Source organism: Martes martes (genome assembly GCF_963455335.1).
Source record: "Martes martes genome assembly, chromosome: 8".
Taxonomy (NCBI): Eukaryota; Metazoa; Chordata; class Mammalia; order Carnivora; family Mustelidae; genus Martes; species Martes martes.
In genome coordinates, this window is record NC_137895.1 from 84234106 (window position 1) to 84256875 (window position 22770).

At 39.4% G+C, this 22770-nt stretch overlaps 1 protein-coding gene across 7 annotated transcripts; it reads right to left on the minus strand.

Annotated features, from left to right (window-relative positions):
* Nucleotides 1–3220: 3220 nt before the first annotated feature.
* KANSL2 (KAT8 regulatory NSL complex subunit 2) lies at nt 3221–22770 on the minus strand. 7 transcript variants are annotated; one of them, XM_080811712.1, is made up of 11 exons: nt 22716–22730; nt 22511–22597; nt 21904–22162; nt 20922–21100; nt 20280–20394; nt 15984–16147; nt 15594–15760; nt 14954–15050; nt 10950–11203; nt 5476–5595; nt 3827–4804 (listed from the first exon to the last, which is right to left on the minus strand). In XM_080811712.1, the coding sequence occupies exons 3-11, from the start codon at nt 22152–22154 to the stop codon at nt 4673–4675; spliced, it is 1479 nt and encodes a 492-aa protein (XP_080667838.1). In that variant the 5' UTR covers nt 22155–22162; nt 22511–22597; nt 22716–22730; the 3' UTR covers nt 3827–4672. The 7 variants fall into 7 exon arrangements, with proteins under 7 accessions (XP_080667836.1, XP_080667838.1, XP_080667840.1 ...); XM_080811710.1 differs by lacking the exon at nt 22511–22597 and having other exon boundaries at nt 3221–4804; nt 22716–22769; XM_080811714.1 differs by lacking the exon at nt 22511–22597 and having other exon boundaries at nt 11052–11203; nt 22716–22764.

Sequence of the window (22770 nt, forward strand, 5' to 3'; positions counted from 1 at the left end):
CAGCACAGGGTTGGAATTTACAACCCCAAGATGGAGAGTTGCACACTCTACCAACTGAGCCAGCCAGGTGCCCCAAACTTTTAAAATCCAGGTCCTTCTGAATTCAAACCCCATTCATTTTGGCCACATTTTAATGCTTTCTTTTCAAATAAGCCCAAGAAGTTGAATATGGCTGGAAAGTAGCACATGAGAGAAAGAACATTCTTTGAGACAATGGTCATTAGATAATTAAGGTCAGATCATGAAGGGTCTTAAATGGCATGCTAAAGAGGTTGTTTGTGTATTTTCCTGAAAACAGTGAGGTGACACTGAAGGTGAAAGGTTGGCATAAGCAGTAGAATGACCAAATAAAGCTTCTTTCAAAGAATCATTCTGGCTGCAGTATAAGTTTAGAGAGGGTAAAACTTAAAGCTGGGAGATGAGTTTTCAAGAGAGAGAACAAGGGGTTGCAAGTTTCAGACCTGTAGGAGCCAGACATGAGTGAAATGGGCCAGTTCTAAGACAACAGGAGAGGTGAGAACTGTAGAAAATGAAAAGCACATGTCACTATAAAAACCCACCACAATTCAGCTCCTGTCAATTGTTTTCATGCAAGAATATTGCCCAGGATTGCTAGATCTTCTAGTCAAGAAAATTTTAATGCATTTTTTTCATTTTTAAAATTTTGCAACACACCCAAACACACATGCACACAACCAAATATGGGCCAAATCTGGTACAAAAGTTACCAGTTTGCAACTTGTGGCTCAAAATAAGGTGAAGTCAATAGAGAAGAAGAAAGAAAACAAACTCAAAGGATATTATGAAGGAAGAATTGTGATAGTTATCAATCGGGTGAGGGCAGAAGAGAGGGGTAAAAATGGATGACTTCTACATCTCCAGTCTGGTCACTGGGTGGATGGTTTGTCATTCACTAAGCCATGAAACACAGGTAGAAGAGGTTTAAGGGACATTCAGATAGCTAATCAGCAGAAGGAATATAAGACTGGGAAAACAGAAGCCATCTTACATGCCTCAGTTCTTTCCCCACCACCACTCCCATCACTACATCTTCAGCTCAGCTCCATCAGTGATACCTGGGCAAGTGATGAAACAAGCAAAATCAAAGTGACATCTAGAAGTAAGCAGACTGTCTGAGAAAAGTTGGGTAGATATACCCATCAAATGGAACCATCCATGGTGGGCTAACAGTGAGGCTGAGTGGTATTATCTGATGATGCCAGGATGGGGACAGTCCTGGTGACCCAGGGTTACAACCAAAGTGGCCAGTCATTGCAGGCTGTGAGATTGGGGCAGCTGAGCCTGTTGCGGACCTCAAAGTGTTAGGAAAATAAAGTAACAGGGAATCCAGGAAATACTCTCTCCACTTAAAGGAAGCTAGATTTCAAAGATTGAGACTATGACCTCACCCATTACACACCATCCCTGGTTGCTGGAATCTGAAAGCATTAACCTATCTTTATCCCAAACACATACTGGTGACAAGACTTCCTGGATAAATTCTGCCATTTAGGACAATATGGATGTACCTTGAAGGCATATGGTAAGTAAAATAAGCCAAACAAGTACTGTATAATCCCACCTACCCATGGAATCAAAAAAAAAAAAAACCAAAAAACAAAAAACAAATTCATAGAAACAGAGCAGATTGGTGATTGCCACAGACAGGAGTTGGGGTGCTGGAAATGGGTGATGGTGGTCAAAGGTAAAAACTTTCAGTTATATGATGAATACATTCTGGAGAATTACAGGCTGGGAAAAAGAGTTAGAAAGCTAAATGGGGAAGTGGGAGAGCCAAAGAGGTTTCTTAAAAGGCCTCTTTCACCTGCAGCACAGAAGCACTCACAGTTGAGTGGCAGGCTGAGGACTTAATGAGTTGAATTCCAGAAAAGCCTAAACGCTCCAAGTGGTACTGTTACGCTAAGCTCAGGAGCCTGACTGGAAAAACCTGGAACCCTAACTTATGGTATTAAGACATCTGGATGGAAGCTCCCAATACTGGCTCTGCAGACTTCCGCGAACCAAATCATGTTCACAGAAGTGGCCTATCACTCCCTAGCAAGAGCGAGCACCTCCCCCATGCAGAAGACTCTCTTAAAGAGGGCCATTCTTGGGGCACCTGGGTGGCTCAGTGGTTAAAGCCTCTGCCTTTGGCTTGGGTCATGATCCCAGAGTACTGGGATGGAGCTCCACATCAGCTCTCTACTCAGCAGGGAGCCTGTTTGCCTTCCTGTCTCTGCCTACTTGTGATCTCTGTCAAATAAATAAAATCTTTTAAAAAGGGGGGGGGGGGCATTCTCACAAAACGTGTCTCTTCCCACAAAGCTGCCTCCACCTCATTTCTTTTCTGCCAGTCCAAAAAGCAGGGTTAAATCCCAGCATGATCCTGCTGGTAGTGCACTGGGCCTGATAAGGGAGTAAAGAAATTGTACCTCAAAGAACTGTAAGAACTAGCTAGCAGGTATTGGTAGAAGGCAGTGGAATACCCCTGGACTTGGATTTTGAAAGTGCCTAATCAAGAGGACCAGAACATAAAATTGTAAGAAGTCACTGGCTTGGAAGCATGTTTTCGGTACTCATAATTTAACACCTTGGCCAGGAGCCCAGGGAATGGGGGTAAACTAGCTGCAGGGGTGCCTTTCAGAAACCTGGAAAAAAATGATGGCGAACACTCAGCAATATGAAAATGCTGCCGTTGCCCTAGCAAAGGAATCAAAAGGTACAAAGAGAATATGCCAGAATGGGTCCGTTATGAGACCCAGAGGACATTCCCATTCACCAAAGCCATCAGGTAGAAGGGCTCCAATGTCACCAAGTTCAACGAGCCTTCTGCAGGCCAGGACGGAGCATGGTAACAGCCACGAAGATCACAGGACTACTAAATAGTAGAAGTCAGCTGGGCAGCACTTTAACGAAGGTCCAGGGACAATTACAGGCACACGTTTTACTGTGCTTCGCTTTATTGCACTTTGCAGATGCTGCATTCTTTTACAAACTGAAGGTTTGTGGAAACCCCGCAACGACCAAATGTACTGGCACCATTTTCCCAAAAGCATTTGCTCACTTTGTGTCTGCATCACATTCATAAATCTTGCACGATTTCATTATTATATGTTATGATAATCTATGATCAGTGATTACCACTTGCTGAAAGCTCAGATGATGGTTAGCACTGTTTAGCTATAAAGTATTTTTTAACTAAGTTATGACTTTTTTTTTTAAAGATTTTATTTATTTATTTGACAGAGACACAAGTAGGCAGAGATGCAGGCAGAGAGGAGGAAGCAGACTCCCTGCTGAGCAGAGAGCCTGATGTGGGACTCGATCCCAGGACCCTGAGATCATGACCCGAGCTGAAGGCAGCGGCTTAACCCACTAAGCCACCCAGGCGCCCCTAAGTTATGACTTTTTAAAGACATAACGCTATTACACACTTAGTAGATTACAGTACAGTGTAACTTTTATATGTGCTAGAAAACCAGAAAATTCACCTGACATGCTTTATCAAGGTATCTGTTTTGACTACAGTGGTCTGGAACCTAACCTACATATCTCCAAGGCATGCCTGTAACAGACAACTTCTAGCATAGGTAACTCAGTCCTAAGTGAACTTTTATTTTAATCCTATCTTTAGATTCATCATCAAAATGATCTTGACAGTTTACACCTATCTCTGCTCCAGCATCAGGCTCAATTTCAATACAAGTTTTTTACATACATTCCTAGCTCTAGAGAATTTTGGGATGATAATCAGACATTAACTAGGAGAAAAGAAATGCAAATGGGAGTAGGTGGCACAAAGAGCAGAATGAAATGAGGAAGATTTCTAAAACTGGTAGGCTTTAATAAGGAAGTTCCACCCGTTTCCATTTACTTCTTACAGGTTTTTATCTTACCTTCCAAACCAAACCAAGTTCCTGAAAATGTATTTTACTTCTTGGGATGGAAGTTAACCTGTCCTGTTTTTCCCTTTCCCATCAGATACAACTCCCTAAGGACCCAAAAAATATATATACACATTCAAATACAAAGAAAACATGCATTCAATTGTTTTACATTTTCATAACATTTTAACATTTAATAGAAACTATATACAATAATTTTTTATTTTATTTTACATAAGATAGCCACTACAGAAATTTACATAGGTTAGAAGCAAGATGGATGATTAAAGAGGGCCCAGTCCTGTGGGCTATTCTCAGAGATGATAGGTCAGAGTTCAGTGGAGGAGGGAGGGATTCAGATTACCAATCAGGTGAGAGGTGAAGAAAGGCTAAAACACAGGCCATTAGATAGAGATAATCAGACACTGGGTTCCATTAATAACCCAAAGGTACACATCTCCTACCTAAACACCTATGCGTATTTGTGCCTGGACCTAGGAATTCCTATTACAAAGATGTTTCTCCCTTAGGCACAATCCCAAATACTCTCAGTCCCAGCAGCTCTGACAGGAATCACCTATCTCTCTCTTCCCTGCGCAGACTGGGGAGACACTCTTGGTCCCTCCCCAACAAATCTGGTTTATGTTTGACTACAGCACTCAATAACCCAGAGGAAAAACGCCATAGTCGGAGGTGTCCTTCAGTGAGAGACAGTCATAAATACTTGTTTAAAAGAATGGAAAATTCAAATCCACCAAAGTCAGATAAATGGTTCCCCAAACAAAGCATCAACTGATAGAAGAGGGTTCTGGCTTCCCATTTGTAGTAGCCACTCCGCTCTGAGACAGTGGTGTAGAGGCCTTCTCAGAATTTCGAGACCCCTGTGATCTGCACCCATCTCCAGCCATCTGCATCTGGCCCTGTTAAAAGGAAGTCACGCTGGTTACAAATCCATTCATTATGGTCTGAAACATGAATGTGACTTATCAAAATCATGACAGCAGAAATATAGTAACTGAGAGGTTGCTCTTCCCCATACTGTACTATCTCTGATCCTTGGAGTCAGCGGCCATGACAGGTAGCATTCCTGAGGCCCTCCCAATGGGAGGGAGAGCTATGGGTTGTTTCTTCCAATGAAAGAGCCATTCTCTGCTGAGGTTCCAGAACAGCCAGGAGATCACAGGAAGACAGTCCTTTGGGCCTCTGCTTGAAACAAACAGCTATAGTACAACTGCTAGTCTTCAGTCAGGGCCACTGGTACCCCACCCAAGGCTCAAAGAAAGAAGCTGAATCACATGACTTGTCCTTATGCTACGATGAAAATAATTCCAGTGCTGAACTCTCCCTGTAAAAAGAACCACTTATGATTTATGTAGATTCCTTGTCTTAACCTCTTCTAGTTAACTAAAGAAACACGCATTCTGCTCTCTGAAATTCTGGGACAGTGGTGTTCTCTTTAAGGGCCCATTTATAGAACTGCCATCTGGGGCCCCTATACAGTCTACTTGTGATGACAACCCCACACTGGGAGTACATGCTAGCCATAGCCAGCAGGGAGACCTGTGCCTGGATGGGGTTGTCCTTCACTTGCCAGAATATCCACCGGGCCTTCGGCAATTTCTTTGACTGAATGATCTTCAAGGGTTAGTGAAGGATCAAAAAGTAAGGGTGAAGGAGGGCACTGCATACCATCACCCACAACATCCAAGTCCTAGGAAAACAAAGAGAAAAAGCCTATCAGTAAAACCAAGGGAACCAGTAAGCTGAAGCTGGTATATTTTTCAATAAACCTCAAAGCAATTTTCCTTTATTTCTCTCACCCCCTTGCCTACCTTTAACCAAAAAAAGATTTTTCCCAGAATGTCCAACAAATAGGATAAGATCCAAAAGCTCTAAAAACTTTTGCTTGCTGCTGAGTATAAGGCACAGACCACTGTACTAGCTTTAAAAAAAAAAAAAAAAAGGCATTTTCAAATAGAACAATTCAGAGATAAAAATGTAGAATAGTAGCTACCAAGGGCTGGAGGGAGAGAGGAAGCAGGAGTTATAGTTCAATGGGCACAGTCTTGAAGCTGATAGAAAATTCTAGAGATGCACAATGGTGACAGCTGCTCAATACTGTGAATGTACATAACACCACGAATTGTACACGTAAAAATGGTTAACAGTAAATTTCATGTTATAAACATTTTACAAAAAAATTTTACTTAAAAAAAAGTGTATTCCTTCTAAGACTAACTGTAGTCACCATCTAAGTTCACCTGTGGTGAACCTAATATGGACAATCAGCATAATCACAAACTAAAATAAAATACTGCTTTCAAAGATTGGACAATATGCAGGGTGGCTGGCTGACTGACTCTGTCGGTAGAGCATGCAACTCCTGATCTCAGGGTTCTAAGTTCAAGCCCCATGATGAGCACAGAGCTTACTTTAAAAAAAAAAAAAAAAAAAAAAGGCTGGACAATATGAGATTGCTTGATTAATGCCCTATAACAGTCACAGTGAGCTAAGAAGTACTATTTGGATGAAGTCCCTATCCCCTCCCAGAAATCCCTAATTCTTAAACAAAACATACTTCAATTGCTCTTTTAAGGGGGGAGGGAGGACGCACCTGGGTGGCTCAGTTGGTTAAGCATTTGCCCTCTGCTCAGGTCACGATCTTGAGATCCTGATGTCCTGGGAAGGAGCCTCGTGTCAGGCTCCCGGGTCCCTGCTCCGTGCTTCTCTGTCTGCCCCTCCCCCCACATTCCTGCTCTCCCCTCTCTCTCCTCTGCCTCTCTCAAATAAATAAAAGCTTTTTTTAAAAAAAGGAAAAATTAAAAAAGAAAGAAAATCATATTCCATAATCTATGTTCTTCCAATTGAAGGAGCCATTCCCACTGGGATGCTGAATGGCTACCAGACCACAGAAACACAGTACTCTCGGCTCCTGTTTGAAACCAACAGCTACAGCAAACCACTGGTCTTGATTCAGGGCCAAAAGCATCACAAGGCCACAATGTGTCAAACTAACTTTCATGCTACTAAGAGTCTACTGCTAAACTCCCCTCCCAAGAGTGAATTTACAAAGGGCTTCTACTCCCCTATGCCCAATCCACTTTATAGAGGCTGTTTCCAGTAATCTAGCTTTACAACAGACTTAGTTCTATGCTTTTAAATTAAGTCTAAGTATGTGAAACCCTTTCTTTGGTGTGCTAATTACCAAATTAAGTATCACACTTCAATATAATTAAGGTAAAGAATATTAATTTTAAAATGTACGACACTTAAGCCTGCTCAATTTAAGCAGAAATTCAGAAAAGGATATGGTCAGCTACCTAACATCTATTTCAGATGTGTTAGAAACTATTTATTTTTCCATTCAGTCTTCCATTTATGAGAGTGCTGTGTAGGGGGGAGGGGCAGACGGAGAGACTCTTCAAGCGGACTCTCACAACCCATGAGATCATGACCTGAGCCAAAACCAAGAGTCCCACACTAAACTGACAGAGCCAGCCAGGTGCCCCTAGAAACTTCTGTACTATCCACAGAAACCAGTATTCTCATGTGGTTAAGCCTGTAAAATGTTCTCTTCAATTCTTTTACTATGCACAATTATTATACATATAATAACTTGGCATCTGAAAGAACCCATTTAGGGACACCTGGGTAGCCTGGGATGGAGCCCCCAGTTGGCCTCCTTGCTCAGCAGGGTGCCTGCTGCTCCCCCTGCCTGTGTGCACTCTTGCACTCTCTCTCTGGCAAATGAAAAAATAAATGAATAAATGAAAATAAAAGAACCCATGAGGCATGAAGTTTCCCAAGTCTCAAGATGACAATGGTATGGAAATGTTTTGTAAAGAAAAAAGATATTCAAAAGGCTTTTCTCACATGTTCATTTTGTCTGTTACAAGAATTAAAATTGGGTTGGGGCACCTGGGTGGCTCAGTGGGTTGAAGCCTCTGCCTTCGGCTCAGGTCATGATCTCGGGGTCCTGGGATCGAGCCCATATCCAGCTCTCTGCTCAGCGGTGAGCAGGCTTCCTCCTCTCTCTCTGCCTGCCTCTCTGCCTACTTGTGATCTGTCTAATAAATAAATAGGAAAAAATCTTTAAAAAAAAAAAGGAATTAAAATTGGGGAAAGGAACCTCAAACAAGAAGAGTGGATCAGCAGAAATGCCTATCACAACAGGAATACTTAGAAACAGAAGTCCATCAGGACATAAAAACAGAATCCACATTTTGTTCTGATCTCAAAAATCACACACAAAAAGTAATAGGATTGTGGTATTGGGTTTTTGCCAAACATCCTTGGATCAAAGCACAGTAAACAAGCAAGTATAATATCCAGAAGGAAAGACTGAATTTTAACCTGTATTATTATCTAATACCTGGTCCTCCCACAGGTAAAATTACCAGAAGTTATTAGCAAGTTATAGAAATGACATCTAAGGCAGAATGTAGGTTACAAACTAAGATTGCTTGGTTAAATTCATACAATTAAGAAATCATTTTTTCGGGGCGCCTGGGTGGCTCAGTGGGTTGGAGCCTCTGCCTTCGGCTCGGGTCATGATCTCTGGGTCCTGGAGTAGAGCCCCGCATCGGGCTCTCTGCTCAGCGGGGAGCCTGCTTCCTCCTCTCTCTCTCTGCCTGCCTCTCTGTCTACTTGTGATCTCTGTCAAATAAATAAACAAAAATCTTTATAAAAAAAAAAAGAAATCATTTTTTCCCCCAGGAAAATTGTGTATTAGTAAATATATCCAGTACAGGAGGACAAAATTTCTAAAACTGGATTTTGTTTCAACATTTTCCAGAGAATTTTTACCTCCAAAGATTAAGAATAAAACTATACTTATAATGACCAATATGATTTATCAAAAGTGTATTCATATAAACATAGTAGATGATAAAGTACAAATGATTATCATTTTTTAAAAGGTTTTATTTATTTATTTGACAGAGAGAGAGAGACAGATCACAAGTAGGCAGAGAGGCAGGCAGAGGGAGAGGGGGAAGCAGGCTCCCCGCTTAGCAGGGAGCCAGACGCAGGGCTTGATGCCAGGACCCTGAGATCATGACCTGAGCCGAAGGCAGAGGCTTATTAACCCACTGAGCCACCCAGGCGCCCCAAATGATTATCATTTTAAACCTCTAACATCAAAGGTCCATCTTAAAAACCCACTGGAATCCGAAAAGTAAGGTTACTTCTCACATTCTTTTGAAAAAAAAAAAAAAAATCCAAACAACATGAATAAACAGATTTGACAATGTTTTTAAATATTTTTAAAGATGTTATTTATCTGAGAGAGAGAAAGCGTGCGTATGCACACACACACACAAGCAGGAGGAGGAGCAGAGAGAGAAGGAAGGCCAAAGAGACTCCCGGTTGAGCACAGAACCCTGAAGTGAGGCTGGATCCCAGGACAGAGATCATAACCTGAGCCGAAACCAAGAGTCAGACCCTTAACTGACTGAACCACTAGGCACCCCTAAATATTTTTAAAATTAAGATTCCTTAAATGTCAGTTTCACACACATATAATCACAAATCTTATAATCTCTAAGATTTTGTGTAAAAATTCTCCGAAGAGCAATACTAATATGGCAAAAACAGGTGAAAGGGGAAAAGCAAAAAGGTCAAAAGAGAAATGGCTCTAAAAAATTATCAGATGAAATAAAAGTTACTATCCTAATATATCTACATGAAATACATGTGCTAGTTTCTACATATTTACATTATTATCTGAAAGGAATGTAGTGATATAGTGCTTATTAGGTTAATTTTCAGACCTTATAAATTTGCTCATGTTACTAAAAAAAAAAAAAAAAAAAAGATAGCACCTCTGCATTTTCTTCACATTTAAAATGAAGGGAAGTGGACAAAACTGTCCTTATCAACAAAGGGCTATCTGTTCATTTACGCTCTTCAACATAATCTCACTGAAAAACTTGGCAAGTACTGAAGTATATAAGGTCCCTTTCTAGTTTTCATATTCTATGAAATCTGTGTTAAAGAAATTTTTTTAAAAAGCAATTATAATCAGGATTATAATAAAAATGATAACTTTATTATAAATGAAATAATGAAAAAAAAGTTTAATAAGCCTATAGATCATATGTAAAAGAGAAAGGGGATCATGAAAAAAAAATTAGACCCAGTTTCTTCTTAGTATCACCTTTCTTTTTCAGATATTACCCTGTCCTTTTATATCCTTTTTAACAAGCAATACCCTTGAAGCCACCCAAACTTTGCTTCTACCATTAGTAAATAATCTTGCAAACTATATTAAATTTTCCATTTATATTTGTTACATTAAACACGTCATGGTTATATACAAAACTTTATTATGAAATTCAGACTCATCTTCAGAACAAATAATGAAGACCTTGATCCAGAATACTAAATATTAACTAAAGTGCTAAGACAAAGATGCTGTATCAACTGATCCCTGAGTCTGACAGTAGGACAGTGCTAACTATGGGAACAAATAAAATCAGAGATGGGTTAAGGGGTTGGGACCAACTGAGGAACAAGCTTAAAAAAGTAGTGTACACACTTAGAAGGCTGTAAATACTTAAAAAGAGATCACTGTTGTTCTAGTCCATTCACAACAGAATCTACAATAACACATCAATAATAAAAGCCAGCAGCCAGAGCTGGGTTTAGAGTCATTTCTTCGGGGGCGTATTAACCTGAAAATGAAACTTTACTACTACAGAGCAAACACACAGCTTAAAACCATCAAGAGTAGATATGAGAATTCATATGTACTATTAAGATTCTAGTCAATCACTCACCTTGTGGATGGGTACCAAGTTTCCTGGCTATACTAAACCCAAAACAATCTTGACTTTCCAGCTTCCCATAGTTTACAATTTAATTCCTTATCATTCCCTCAGATAAAGAAAAACTCCTTCAACTTAATGGTCCCTAAATTAATATGCTAACATACAAACACAACCATACATGTAGCATTTCAAAAACTTATCAAGTCTCCTGGCCACAAAAGACGAACCTAGTCTCACCATTAATAAATAAGGCCTTGCCTCAAGGGCCAACCAGAGCAGAGCTTCTCTAACTTACATCACTGAACTCCAGAGGTAAACTCTCAGTGGGCTGAAGCTCGGCAGCACTCAAGTACAGATCCATGGGGCCGGCTTCCAGATCGTCTGGCACAGACAGTACCTGCTCGGGCTTATACATCTGAGGAGGCAACTGGAAATGCAGTGGGCAGCAGGGATCCTCAGAGAGGCTTACAGGAACTGGTTTGTTGCAGGGTACCTCTTCAGACCCCTGGCAGCATTTGAAGAGAACCTGATTCGTGTCCTGACAAATATCTGTAGAAAAATGGTCAAGGGAAATAAAATGGATCTACTAGAGGCACAAAATACAAGTGTTGTCTGCCATGTAAAATTCAAGGTCTGCACTACAGAAGACAACTGGTTACATGTGAAACAGAATCAAACACAGTTAGCAATTTTTTCAAAGTTCTTCTCCAAGTGTCATTCACTACCATCCAATTCCAGCTCTACCGGTAATTTAAATCTAGTCCCCAAATTACACTTCTGGATCCCAGTCATTTAAACTAGAGACACTAATCTTGTTCTCACTTGGGAGAGTCAAACACAAAACATTTGACAACACTGCAAAGCAAACGACAGTAACAATCCTAGGAATCTGCATCTATTCCTACGAAACATGCTATGGCAAAGGCAAATAGCTTGCAGAAACGCTACCAAGGCCTCCCAAGAATCAAGAGATATGGTGTTTCTGCTCTGTTAAGCACACTGGCAAAAAAAATTGCAAAAACTTCTTGAATCTTGTTTCCAAAATGTTTACATATGTTTAAAGCAGCAGGGGACTGGGGAAAATAGAAGATCTAGTAATAGACGAAAAATAAAAACAAGTTTCCATGCCCCCTTGCTTTTTGGGGGGATAGGGATGCTAGTGCAGGGGAGTTCTGCCATGGTTCCAAAGAGAAAGGAAAGAAGATAATTTTGCTTATGAGGACCCATGGAAAGCAAGTACCCCAGGAACATTCCAGGAGGACTAACAACTTCTACAGAAAAGGGCAAGTTTCCAAGTTGGCAAAGCAGCTCTGTAGGATGAATCAAAATTAAACTGATTAGATAAACAATAAAATTTAGTTCAAGTTACTCTCCCTGTGAAATGTTTTATTCAAGTGATAACTATTTCTTGAAATCTTAACTACATGGTTTCCCCCTAGATTAACAGACAACTGTTATTTCAAATGTGGGCTTATTTTTAAACCAGAAGCCACAATTTTCTATGAACTAACTGTACCCAGGATTATAGAATTATGGGTAAATTTTCCTCCCAAATTTTAAGGTAATATCTAAAAATTAAGAAGTCTAGCATGTATTTTATTTTTAAACCAAATAAAACTTCTTGAATAAAGCCATTTGTTTCAATCAATTCTTAGAAACTGCTAAACTCAAGACAGGATTTCACAACCATAATTCTACTGACATCACCGGTTGGCCTGTGCATTGTAGGATGCTTAGCAGCATTCCTGGCCTCTACCCACTAGATGTCAGTAGCACTCTCATCCCTAAATTGTAAAAAGCAAAACTGTCTCCACACATCACCAAATGGGGATAAAATGGTCCCCAGTTGAGAACCACTTCCCTAAAGGAACAGTAAACAGTACAAAGTAAACAATACTTATCAAGTGAAAATGAACAATCAAACGAACAAACACATGAATCATACAGGAACAACCAGATTCGCATTCTCTATGTGCTTAAGAAAACCTAGTCTCCAATGTGCTTAAAAAGTCCAATCTTATTAAATTATTAACACTTAAAATCAATCCATTAAATTAAATGTTTTAATCAGAACTTTTTTCATGGAATTCAAAGGACTTTCACAAGTCTCTTATTTAATACAATATCCTGGAAAAACCCTCCCCCATCCTCCTCCACCCCCTTTCCTTTCCAATGGGGACAAGAGAGACAAAGAGAAGGGAATGGTTGACCTACAACTAGAGTCTGGGTCCTTCACTTTCAGTCCAGTGCTGTCTCCATTAGACCAGTGTAAAGAGTTAACAGGTCACCAATGGCAGTCGCATCTTTCTCTGGGATAAGGACTTAAGGAAGGGTAAGTGACTTAAGCAACTATGGAGTGGAAAGGAAAAAAGCATAAAACAAAAGAAATCATACTTTCCTTCTCCTTTCAAATACATTTCATTTTCAACTTTGCTTTTTAAAATACTAATAACCTAATAAACCATTTGAGTATAATATTTTAAGTCTAAAATATTCCTCAATACCTGTAAACTGATTTTTTCTGATTTATAAAGTAATTCACACTCACTGAAGAAAACCTGGAAAGTACAAGGCAGAGGAATAAAGGGCATTTGTAACCCCACCAACAAAAAGCAGTTAATTTCTGTTAATTCCCCTCCCAGTATTTGATTATATGTAATTTCATATCCTATTTTTGTCACAATCATTTTCCTAGGTCATTCATAAATTTTGTTAAATCTAATGCTTATTGCCTAAACATATTCCATATAACGTTACATCATTTTCTTCTCTATACCCCATTTCTGAAAATTTAAAGGCTGTCACCAGTTGAAGGAATTTTATGTAAAAGTATCGGTCTACATTTTATTATATCCTTAAGATAAATTCCAAGGTAACATTATATCAAACAATATGAATACTGGGAGCGCCTGGGTGGCTCAGTGGGTTAAAGCCTCTGCCTTTGGCTCGGGTCATGATCCCGGGTCCTGGGATCGAGCCCCACGTCGGGCTCTCTGCTCAGTCGGGAGCCTGCTTCCTCCTCTCTCTCTGCCTGCCTCTCTGCCTACTTGTGATCTCTGTCTGTCAAATAAATAAATAAAATCTTTAAAAAAAAAAATATGAATACTGCCAAGCTCCTCTCTAGAAAGCTTGTACCACTTGATCTTCCCACTGGCAGCATTTAGAAGGACTCATTCACCACAACCTCACCTCAACTTCAACTTGAAATTCACTCATTCATTAAATATATATATATAAGTATCAAATTCATAGATTAAAAATTTTCTTATTCCCTCTTTCACTTATGTACAATGAAGATAAACTTTTCAACACTTAGCCATCCTTTGCCCAATTGTTTTGAGCATTTATCTTTAGTTTTTAATTACCTTGCACCAAGTAATTTGTATATTAAGGACAATAATCCTTTATCAGATATAATAATTAATAAACTGGTAAAATATTCAAATAAACAGAACAGAAAACAACTTTTTCCTCTCAGATGACCAAGAGAAGATTCTTTTTCTTTTCCTATTAAAAAAGATAAACTTCATTTCCAAGTATTTTATATCTCTTGCCAGGCAAATGAAATCCAGCAAGATGTAAGCCTTTTAGATAATAAAAATCATCATACTTAACAAGTGCTTTTACTGTGAAATTAACTTTCTTGATATCCATAATAAGGATGCACTTTCACAATCCAATAAACTCAAAAAGTCTTACAAACTGACAGTAAATGTGGTCTCATAGCAGAATCAAGAGATGCTATGATGGTTCAAAGGCAAACTACCTGGGAGGGTGGGGAGTGGAATCATTCTGTTTTTGGAAATAGTAAGTTTTCAATTTGAATGAAGTCTAAAATATACAAATTAGGGCCCTGACCATACAAAAGGATACTTCTTAAAGAAAGGTCACAGTTCAGAACCGACTGTTTTCTGGTGGAAAACCTGTATTAATTGTGTGTGTGTGTGAGAGAGATAACTGGATTTAACACTATTCTATTTCCAGTGAAAAAGTTCTAGCACGGATCTCTGTATTTTGGAATCCCAATACTAATCTACTATAAATAAATATTAGCCCACTGCTATCTCCAATGACTCACATATTTCTTTCTAATGAATTGACCATTACATTTCCGAAGTTTTGAAATGGCCAACAGACCATAGAAAGACATTTCTTTAGGCTCCTGTTTGAAACCAACAGCTTCAGCAAACTGCTGGCCTTGATTCAGGGCCAAAGGAAAACAAAGACCTTCAATTAAGCAAACTATCAGAGATTCCCACCAGCCTTTAGCTAGCAAGTTGAACTGAATAAAAAAGATACGGGTAAGGCAATGTCTGGTCATTGGAAGAGACTGATTGGAACAACGAACATCATCCACAAAGGCCAAGCACCTCTGACTGGAACGAGTCGTGTGAGCCTACAATGGAGAAAATAGATAAATCAAACAAACAAACCATCAAAAGAAAATACAGCCAACTGGAGCATCTGGGTGGCTCAGTTTGCATCCAGCTCTTTGTTTCGGCTCTGGTCATGATTTCATGAGTTGAGAGATTGAGCCCATGCCAGGCTTCCTGCTCAGAGGGGAGCCTGCTTAAAGATTCTTTTCCTCTGCCCCCACCCCACTCACATGCACTCTCTCTCTGTCTGTCTCTATAAATCTTACAGAAAGAAAGAAAGAGAGGAAGGAAGGAGGGAGCGAGGGAGGGAGGGAAAATACAAGGAATTATCTATGAGAATAGATACTTGTAACATATAAGAAAGGTACATCCTTAAAAGCTAAAAAAACTCAACACATGACAACCTCAAGATCAGCAGTGTCTGGACTCAAGTGCTCTTTTCAATTTACCCCACGTCCAATTAAGTCAGATTTCAGAGCCAAGACTGTACAGTGTTTTGACGATTACTCTAACTTAGTAAACAAAGCAAATACATACCCCTTAGAGGCATAAACACAAATTACCTGTTGGGCAGCACCATCTGTGGCCAGCATTCTGCGTTCCTTCAGCTGCCTATGTAGTAAGGCTTCCACTCCGTAACGCTGGCGATACCGCCGAAGACACTTCAGACGCTTTAAGTTCTCTCGTTCTTTGGCCAAAAGTCCCTCTGGGCCAGTCAGGAGACTACTACCTGATGAGTAACAACAGTCAAGATGTTATGTGCCGAGCAACCAATAAAGGATGGCTGCTCCAAATTAACAAGAAAGAAACAGGGTAAATTCTGGCCATAAGATAGCTATTTTCAAAAGCAAATTCTCCTTCACTCCAGGTACCAAGACAGATAAATCTAACTACTACCAAATTCGCATTGTGAACCCACAAATAGCTGGTTGGGACCAGCAAAAAAAACTTGCCTAGAGCTTCATGTTCCACTTTGCGATTATGTAAATAACGTCGCTTCTTCTCTTTGAGCAGATGTTGAAGTCGTTTAAACTGATCGATGTACAAAGACTGCAAACGAATTAGCTTCTCACGCATTATCAGAGCAACTTCTTCTGCTGTGTAGACACCAGCATGTCTGGAATAAAACAGAATTCAGCAAAGAATAAGAAAACACAATATTAAACCCAAGCTTAAAAGGAGAAAAGGGTAGCGAGGAGACTTAAGTTTGTTATTTAACAGTAAGCCACCACTGAGACCATCACCTTATTAAATATCAATGTTTTCAATCACAGTATTTGAGTTATTAAAAAACAAATAATAGGGGCGCCTGGGTGGCTCAGTGGGTTAAAGCCTCTGCCTTCAGCTCAGGTCATGATCTCAGGTCCTCGGATCGAGCCCCACATCAGGCTCTCTGCTCAGCTAGAAGCCTGCTTCCTCCACTCTCTCTACCTGCCTCTCTGCCTACTTGTGATCTGTCTGGCAAATAAATAAATAAATAAATCTTTTTAAATAAATAAATAAATAAATAAATAATAAAGAAAATCCCTGAGCATTGAATACTAACGTATGATCTCACCATATGAGGAAGGGGAGTGGTTTCATTATTTTTCCCAGTTATCTGCAGTTAAGATATGAAGATTTGGAACATTCAAATTTTTTATTAATCTACAATCTTATTCAATTTCATAATTGAATAATTGACTAAATTGAATAATTTAGTCACTTAGCAGTCAGGATAGCTTAAAAGTATTCAATTTAATAATATTACTATCTTAATACAGTTTAATCGAAATACAAAAAGTAGTAATTTCAATTTCTAATTTAAAATATATTCCTATATTGGAATTTACATGAGCCCTCAAAACACTGGTCCACAGTGGCTATTCACTGTCCCCAGCTCATTTTCTTGACAAATTTCTCAAAAATATAGCACCCCGGGGTGGCCCTTAATTGCCAAAGATCTAGATCCACATCAACTTTACTAAGCTTGGCCACCAATTATAAACATAAGAAGTTATTCTAGTGATTATGATGAGGTCACATAAGCAACTGAGTTAAAGAAGCAATTTAACTGGAGACTTTCCTGATTCTGACTTAAGTCTAAATGAAAAGATTAACTGCAAATTTAAAAGATTTTTGGTTCCATTAGCCTTGTATGATCATTACATAACCGGGAAGAGGACATTAGATATATACTTGACTTCCTATTTTCGTATTTTAACTGAGTAAAAATTACATCCTTTATTTAAAACAATACATACAAATTTTGTACTCAAGCTAATTTGAAATACAAATATTACACCTTCTTAAAAAATTAGCTGTTAAGCCATTAAAACACACGGAATAGAATTATTAACTTCAGGACCAAAAGCAAGTAATCTCTCCCCAAAACCTTTCTCGAATATAAATGGAAGCCAATACTACCTGTGCTTAATTAAGTACAATTACAAAGTAGTCTGAAGTAAAAATAACAAATTAAGAACCAAAACATGATGAATAAAAACTAGCAAATTATACAAATGACAAAAATCTAAGACTACCAAAGACTACCTAAGACTACCAAAACCTGTGAAAAGGTTTTAAAAACATCTGAAGTCTAAATAAGATAACTAATTTGCATCTTCAGGAAAACAGGTCTGTTGCATTAGTATGTTTGCAAACCTAAACTATTGAGGACTTAACCTAATGTTAATTTTGTTAAAATGAAATTAACTTCATTGTACCCTGCCAGAAGAGAATTTAACCAATAGTCCAGGGACTAGAATTTATAAATGGAAAGTCACTAGAATTTACTACAAATCACTGGGGGGAGTGGGTCATTTATTTAAAGATGGATGTTTCAGACATTCACAGCTAGTTACTAAAATCATGTACCAACTTCCTTTACTCTGATATTCACAAATTTAAGTCAGGGTTTTATTACTTGAATTCATCTTCAAAAAAGAGGGAGCCATCTTATATTCTATTAAATAATGTCTCTTATGAAAGAGTATTCCCCCAAATTTATTTTAGTAACAATGATGAAGACTCAATAACCTGAAATGACCTTTACAAAAACTAGTTTTGAATACCTGTAGAATGTCGTATGATAAAAATTACTTTTAAAAAATTACTTTTTAAAAAAGGAAAGATCTGGGGTGCCTGGGTGGCTCAGTGGGTTAAAGCCTCTGCCTTTGGCTCAGGTCATGGGATCGAACCCCACATCGGGCTCTCTGCTCAGCAGGGAGCCTGCTTCCTCCTCTCTCTCTGTCTGCCTCTCTGCCTACCTGTCACCTCTGTCTGTCAAATAAATAAATAAATAAATAAATAAATCTTTTAAAAAGGAAAGATTTAACAATTAGTCTTAAGCTAAAACTTCACCAGTGCAGGATGTTGTTGTAAATGAAGTCCTCAGGTTCCTTTTTACAAAGCAATTAAGTAAATGGTTACTTTGAGGAAAATCACATAGACATACCTAAAGGTGAGGAAGAAACTATACCAATATTAATTCTAGTCAGGATAAAATCTCTAATGACATCATCACAGATAATACAAAAGCAGCCTTCCAAAAAACCAAGTGAAGAGGATGTATGCTGGGCGCGTGGGTGGCTCAGTGGGTTAAACCTCTGCCTTGGGCTCAGGACATGATCTCAGAGTCCTGCATCAGGCTCTCTGCTCTGCAGGGAGTCTGCTTCCCCCTCTCTCTCTGCCTGCCTCTCTGCCTACTTGTGATCTCTCTCTCTCTCTGTCAAATAAATAAAATATTTTTTTTAAAAAAAGATATATGCTGTTGTTAATGATTCAAAAAATGGACCTAGTAACAACAGAACACTGACACGAGAGGAAATTAAAAGAATTTCATTAAATAAAAAGACTTACATTAAATTTAAGACATCAGTACATAACCTTATTAACAAATTTAGTATTAAAAGACATTTAACAACTCTACTGACATCCCTAAAAATGCAAATATTTTAGGAGGCCGAAGTTTTTTTTGGATCATCTCACAGAGGAATTAAGAGAAACCTTCTATTTAGTTGCCTACTTCATTTTCCCCTTTGAATATTCCTTTTAGGAGAAATCGACATCAAGTACCTAGTCCTTTTAACACTTACACATCTCATAAAATTAAGTGGTATTTTTAAGTTACACTAGCATAAATATGTCCCCTAGAGACTGATCCACTCTAAATTACTACTGACAAAATCAAGTTTTTTGACCTTCAAAGCTGAGTTATTTACCACACCAAAGGACAGTCATTTTGTGACTATAGAGAGCATATACCTCTTCAAAGCAGCAAGTCTGGAATTTCCAGAAGCACAATTGGGGGGTGGGGGTGGGGTTGGTATAAAGTTACTGTGGTGAGAGAATCCTTCCAGGTAATGAACATTCCTTTCTTTTCAAAGGACTTAGATGAGACTTTCCAAACAAGTACTTCCTGAAGAGCTGACTAAATTGACATTACTCAAGAAAAATAGATGAAATTAATTCTACTTAGAAAATGTAAACCTAAATGACTTTTTATGACAAGACTAGAAATTCATTATCCCTCGTACTATTTACTTCTATGCAACCTGTCAACAGAAGTGTTGAGACAGTACACAGAAAGAATAAAGAAAACAAAAAAAGAAAAAATTAAACTAAACCTAAACCATGAGACAGAAATATGAGATTCTGAGTGGCAATGTTTTTTTCCTACAACTCCTTAGGTGATCATGGGCTAAGTAAAGAGTAGAACCTTAGTTAAGATATAATTAGCCTGATTACTCACTTCTGGGATCCTAAATCAGTTTCTCTTTCTTAGGCATGAAACAAAAGGAAACTCCTGAACATCTTTTTATTTTTCTACTGGGGAAAAAAAACTCATAAAATATAACTTTGCAAAAAAAAGTATTTATTCAAATACAGTAACATTACTGTTCCTGAGGTTTAAGCCAGGAATCCATTTAAATCAATTTCCTCTTCTCTAACTGATCGAAGCATTTCTCAACCGACCTCCCATTATGTCCAAGAAATTTCCTATTTTCTCCCCTATACTTTTTCATGTGTAGAATTTGATATCCAAAATTTTCCCAAATTCCTGACTTCCAAAAAAGAATAAAATCTTGCTCTGCAGCAAGACAGTGATGAACCAGGACACTTTAAAATACAGAAGCTATTACTGTTCACAAATAGCTAAACTCTCTTCATCCCTCCTAGGTTCTTTATCTATTAAAAGCATGCATTACTGTAGTCCACATTCTAACTACAAAAAAAATTTTAAAGTCTTATGTGGAGTTACAACTTACTTCAGGGGATCTTCTTGATCACTGTCTATGCTATCAGCTTCACTGTCAGGGTCACCTCTCCATGTCTGATCCACAGTAATGGGTTCCTGCTCCCCATCACTCCAGCTGTCTTCATCTGAGGCAAGGAAGGGAGAGCAGCCATTAAGACTTCCCACCTCTGTAACTCCACCACACAGAACTAGATTATTTAACCCATCAACCCAAACATTAACATTTAAGAGAAACAAACAAACAAAAACCCCCAACAACTTAATACAAAGGCACCGGCAAATAAAACTGGCTTGAAAAAAATATAACCCAAGTAAGGTTACTTAAAACATAAATAAGGTAACTGTGCCCTCAAAAGGACAGAGAGGTCAACTCAAAATTATTCTTGCTTCCTGAAATTACCTTGCCTAACAAAGACAAGCATAAAAATGGCAATGAAGGAAACAGTCATAAACTCAAGACAGAAAACCCAAGCACACACTACCTCAAACCGAAAAGAACTGGTGAACACAGCAATCCTGGAATTCTCACCAAATCGTCAATGAATTACAATTTTATTCTATTATCATGTGTATGTTCAAGGCACTGTGTTAAACCAAAATAAGTTCTTTAACTTACTTTTTCCTTTTTCATTCTAGGAGAAAAGATCCTTACCCAGAATTCGACTGGCTTCACTGCGGCTACTTTCTGGAGTTTGAGACCCCAGCTCTGTCTTAGCGTAAGAGCTTAGCTGGCACAAGAGTGTTTCACCCACAGGCCCTGGATTGGTCTTCTTCATTTGAGCATGAAGTGCCAGGGCATTCCTACGGGCATGTTCAGCACAGAAAGACACGCTAAGGAGACAAAATATTAACATTTTATACTCAGGTCCCTTCTTGAAAGAGTTCAACCATTTTCACAGTCACTAGTCTTTAGATCATTTTTAGGAAATTAAAATAACTACTACCTCCATTTATAAGTTACAAAGGCCAGTAAGGCAGAGTAATTTAACCGGCCCAACATCAACTCATTTGGTCTTACTAAGGGGACATGCAAGTAGCATAATAATCTGGCGCTTCATTCATCAAACTAAACATCCCAACTATAAAAATGCTGACATCACCTTAGAACAAATCAAAGAGATCCACTTGCATCTCTCAAAATTGTTTCTGGTAACTCTATATTTTACTTCAGTATCTATCCACTGAAGGTAATAAGATATGAGGCACAATTTTAAATCCAAAATATACATGCAGAATTAACTAGCCAAGTTATTATTCTGCATGAATACTTTTGCTTAAATGATGAAAGCTATGAAGCCATTCCCAGAAGAATGCGCATATATACAACTTAACAAGGTTCAGGGATGACCAAAGGGCCAGGGACCCCAGGGTTAAGAATAATCTAGAATATCCCCTTATTTTACAGACAAGGGAAAAGGTCTAAAGAAATTAAGTGAGTGCCCCAACTGGAAGTGGCCTCTTTGCAGTCTTCACCGGGTTGGGTGTTTTGTTTTGTTTTGTTTTTCTTCTCAAGGATATATCCATAACCCCAATTTTACAAAAACTCCAGCTATTCACAAGGCCACAATATCCACCTCCCCCTCTCGTTTTAAAACTTAAAGTAAAAACGATATAGATTATCTATACATATATACCCATCTTTCTTCTCAGGCTTTGGAGCAGCACTGGGACATCTTTTTCCATTCTTTGTTGATATATAACTACACTGCTTGAAGGGTGCATTCTTGTCTTCAAGGATATGCTTAATGCAAAACTCCTGCCCCTCCAGACGAGGTTGTGAGCATGGGCGATGAGTGAATGAACAAGACAGGGGTTCCTGGGACCTGGGCACTGGGGTGATCCTCCCCCGATTGGTCGGCAAGACGTGGATCCGAATCCTGTTCATACCAAAACCTGCAGGGTCACACAGAAGATCAAAAAGCCCTTATCCTTCCCGAAATTTCCTGCTCCACCACATCCGGGCCGACCGCGGGTAGTTTCCAAAAGACTGGCAGAAGTCACTCTCCGTAACTGCCCTCCTCCCACGCCTCCCCAGGCCACCAGTCCATTTGTCTCACTTCAATTTCTCCCCCATGCCCGCCGCCACCCGAACCACCAGCACGCCCTAAGTATCTCTGGCTCGCACCGCCGCCGCACGAGCCGGGAGCGCCCGCCCCACGCGGCGGCAGCAACGCCGCAGCGCCGCGCCGGGCCTCCGCCTCCCTGCACGCCGCCTTTGTCCCGGCCCGCCTCAGAGCTCACGGCTGGGCCCTGCCCGTCCTCGGCCGCCCGTGCAAGCGCCATTTTGTCCTCCGGCTCCGGGCACCAGAGAATCTGGTTTCTGGAAGCCTACAGAAGGAAAGAAACCTCGACGCTGACTGGGACGAAGTAGCAGCTCGAAGACGGCAGGAGGGGAGAAGCAGCAGCCTAACTGCGGTAGCGAGATTAAGCACCGCCGCCATCTTACCTCTGCCGCCGCGCCGCAACGCGCCGCTAGCTCTCTGGGCGCGCCACCCGCGTCT

Excerpts from the sequence above, each read along its gene's own strand:
- KANSL2 (XM_080811710.1), bottom strand. The coding sequence starts at position 22,154 with ATGAACAGGATTCGGATCCACGTCTTGCCGACCAATCGGGGGAGGATC. Across the intron at positions 21,101-21,903 it reads AAGCCTGAGAAGAAAGATGG|CGTGTCTTTCTGTGCTGAAC; the intron begins GTATATATGTAT and ends TTGTCTCCTTAG. Across the intron at positions 15,051-15,593 it reads CAGATGGTGCTGCCCAACAG|GCTCACACGACTCGTTCCAG; the intron begins GTAATTTGTGTT and ends TCTCCATTGTAG.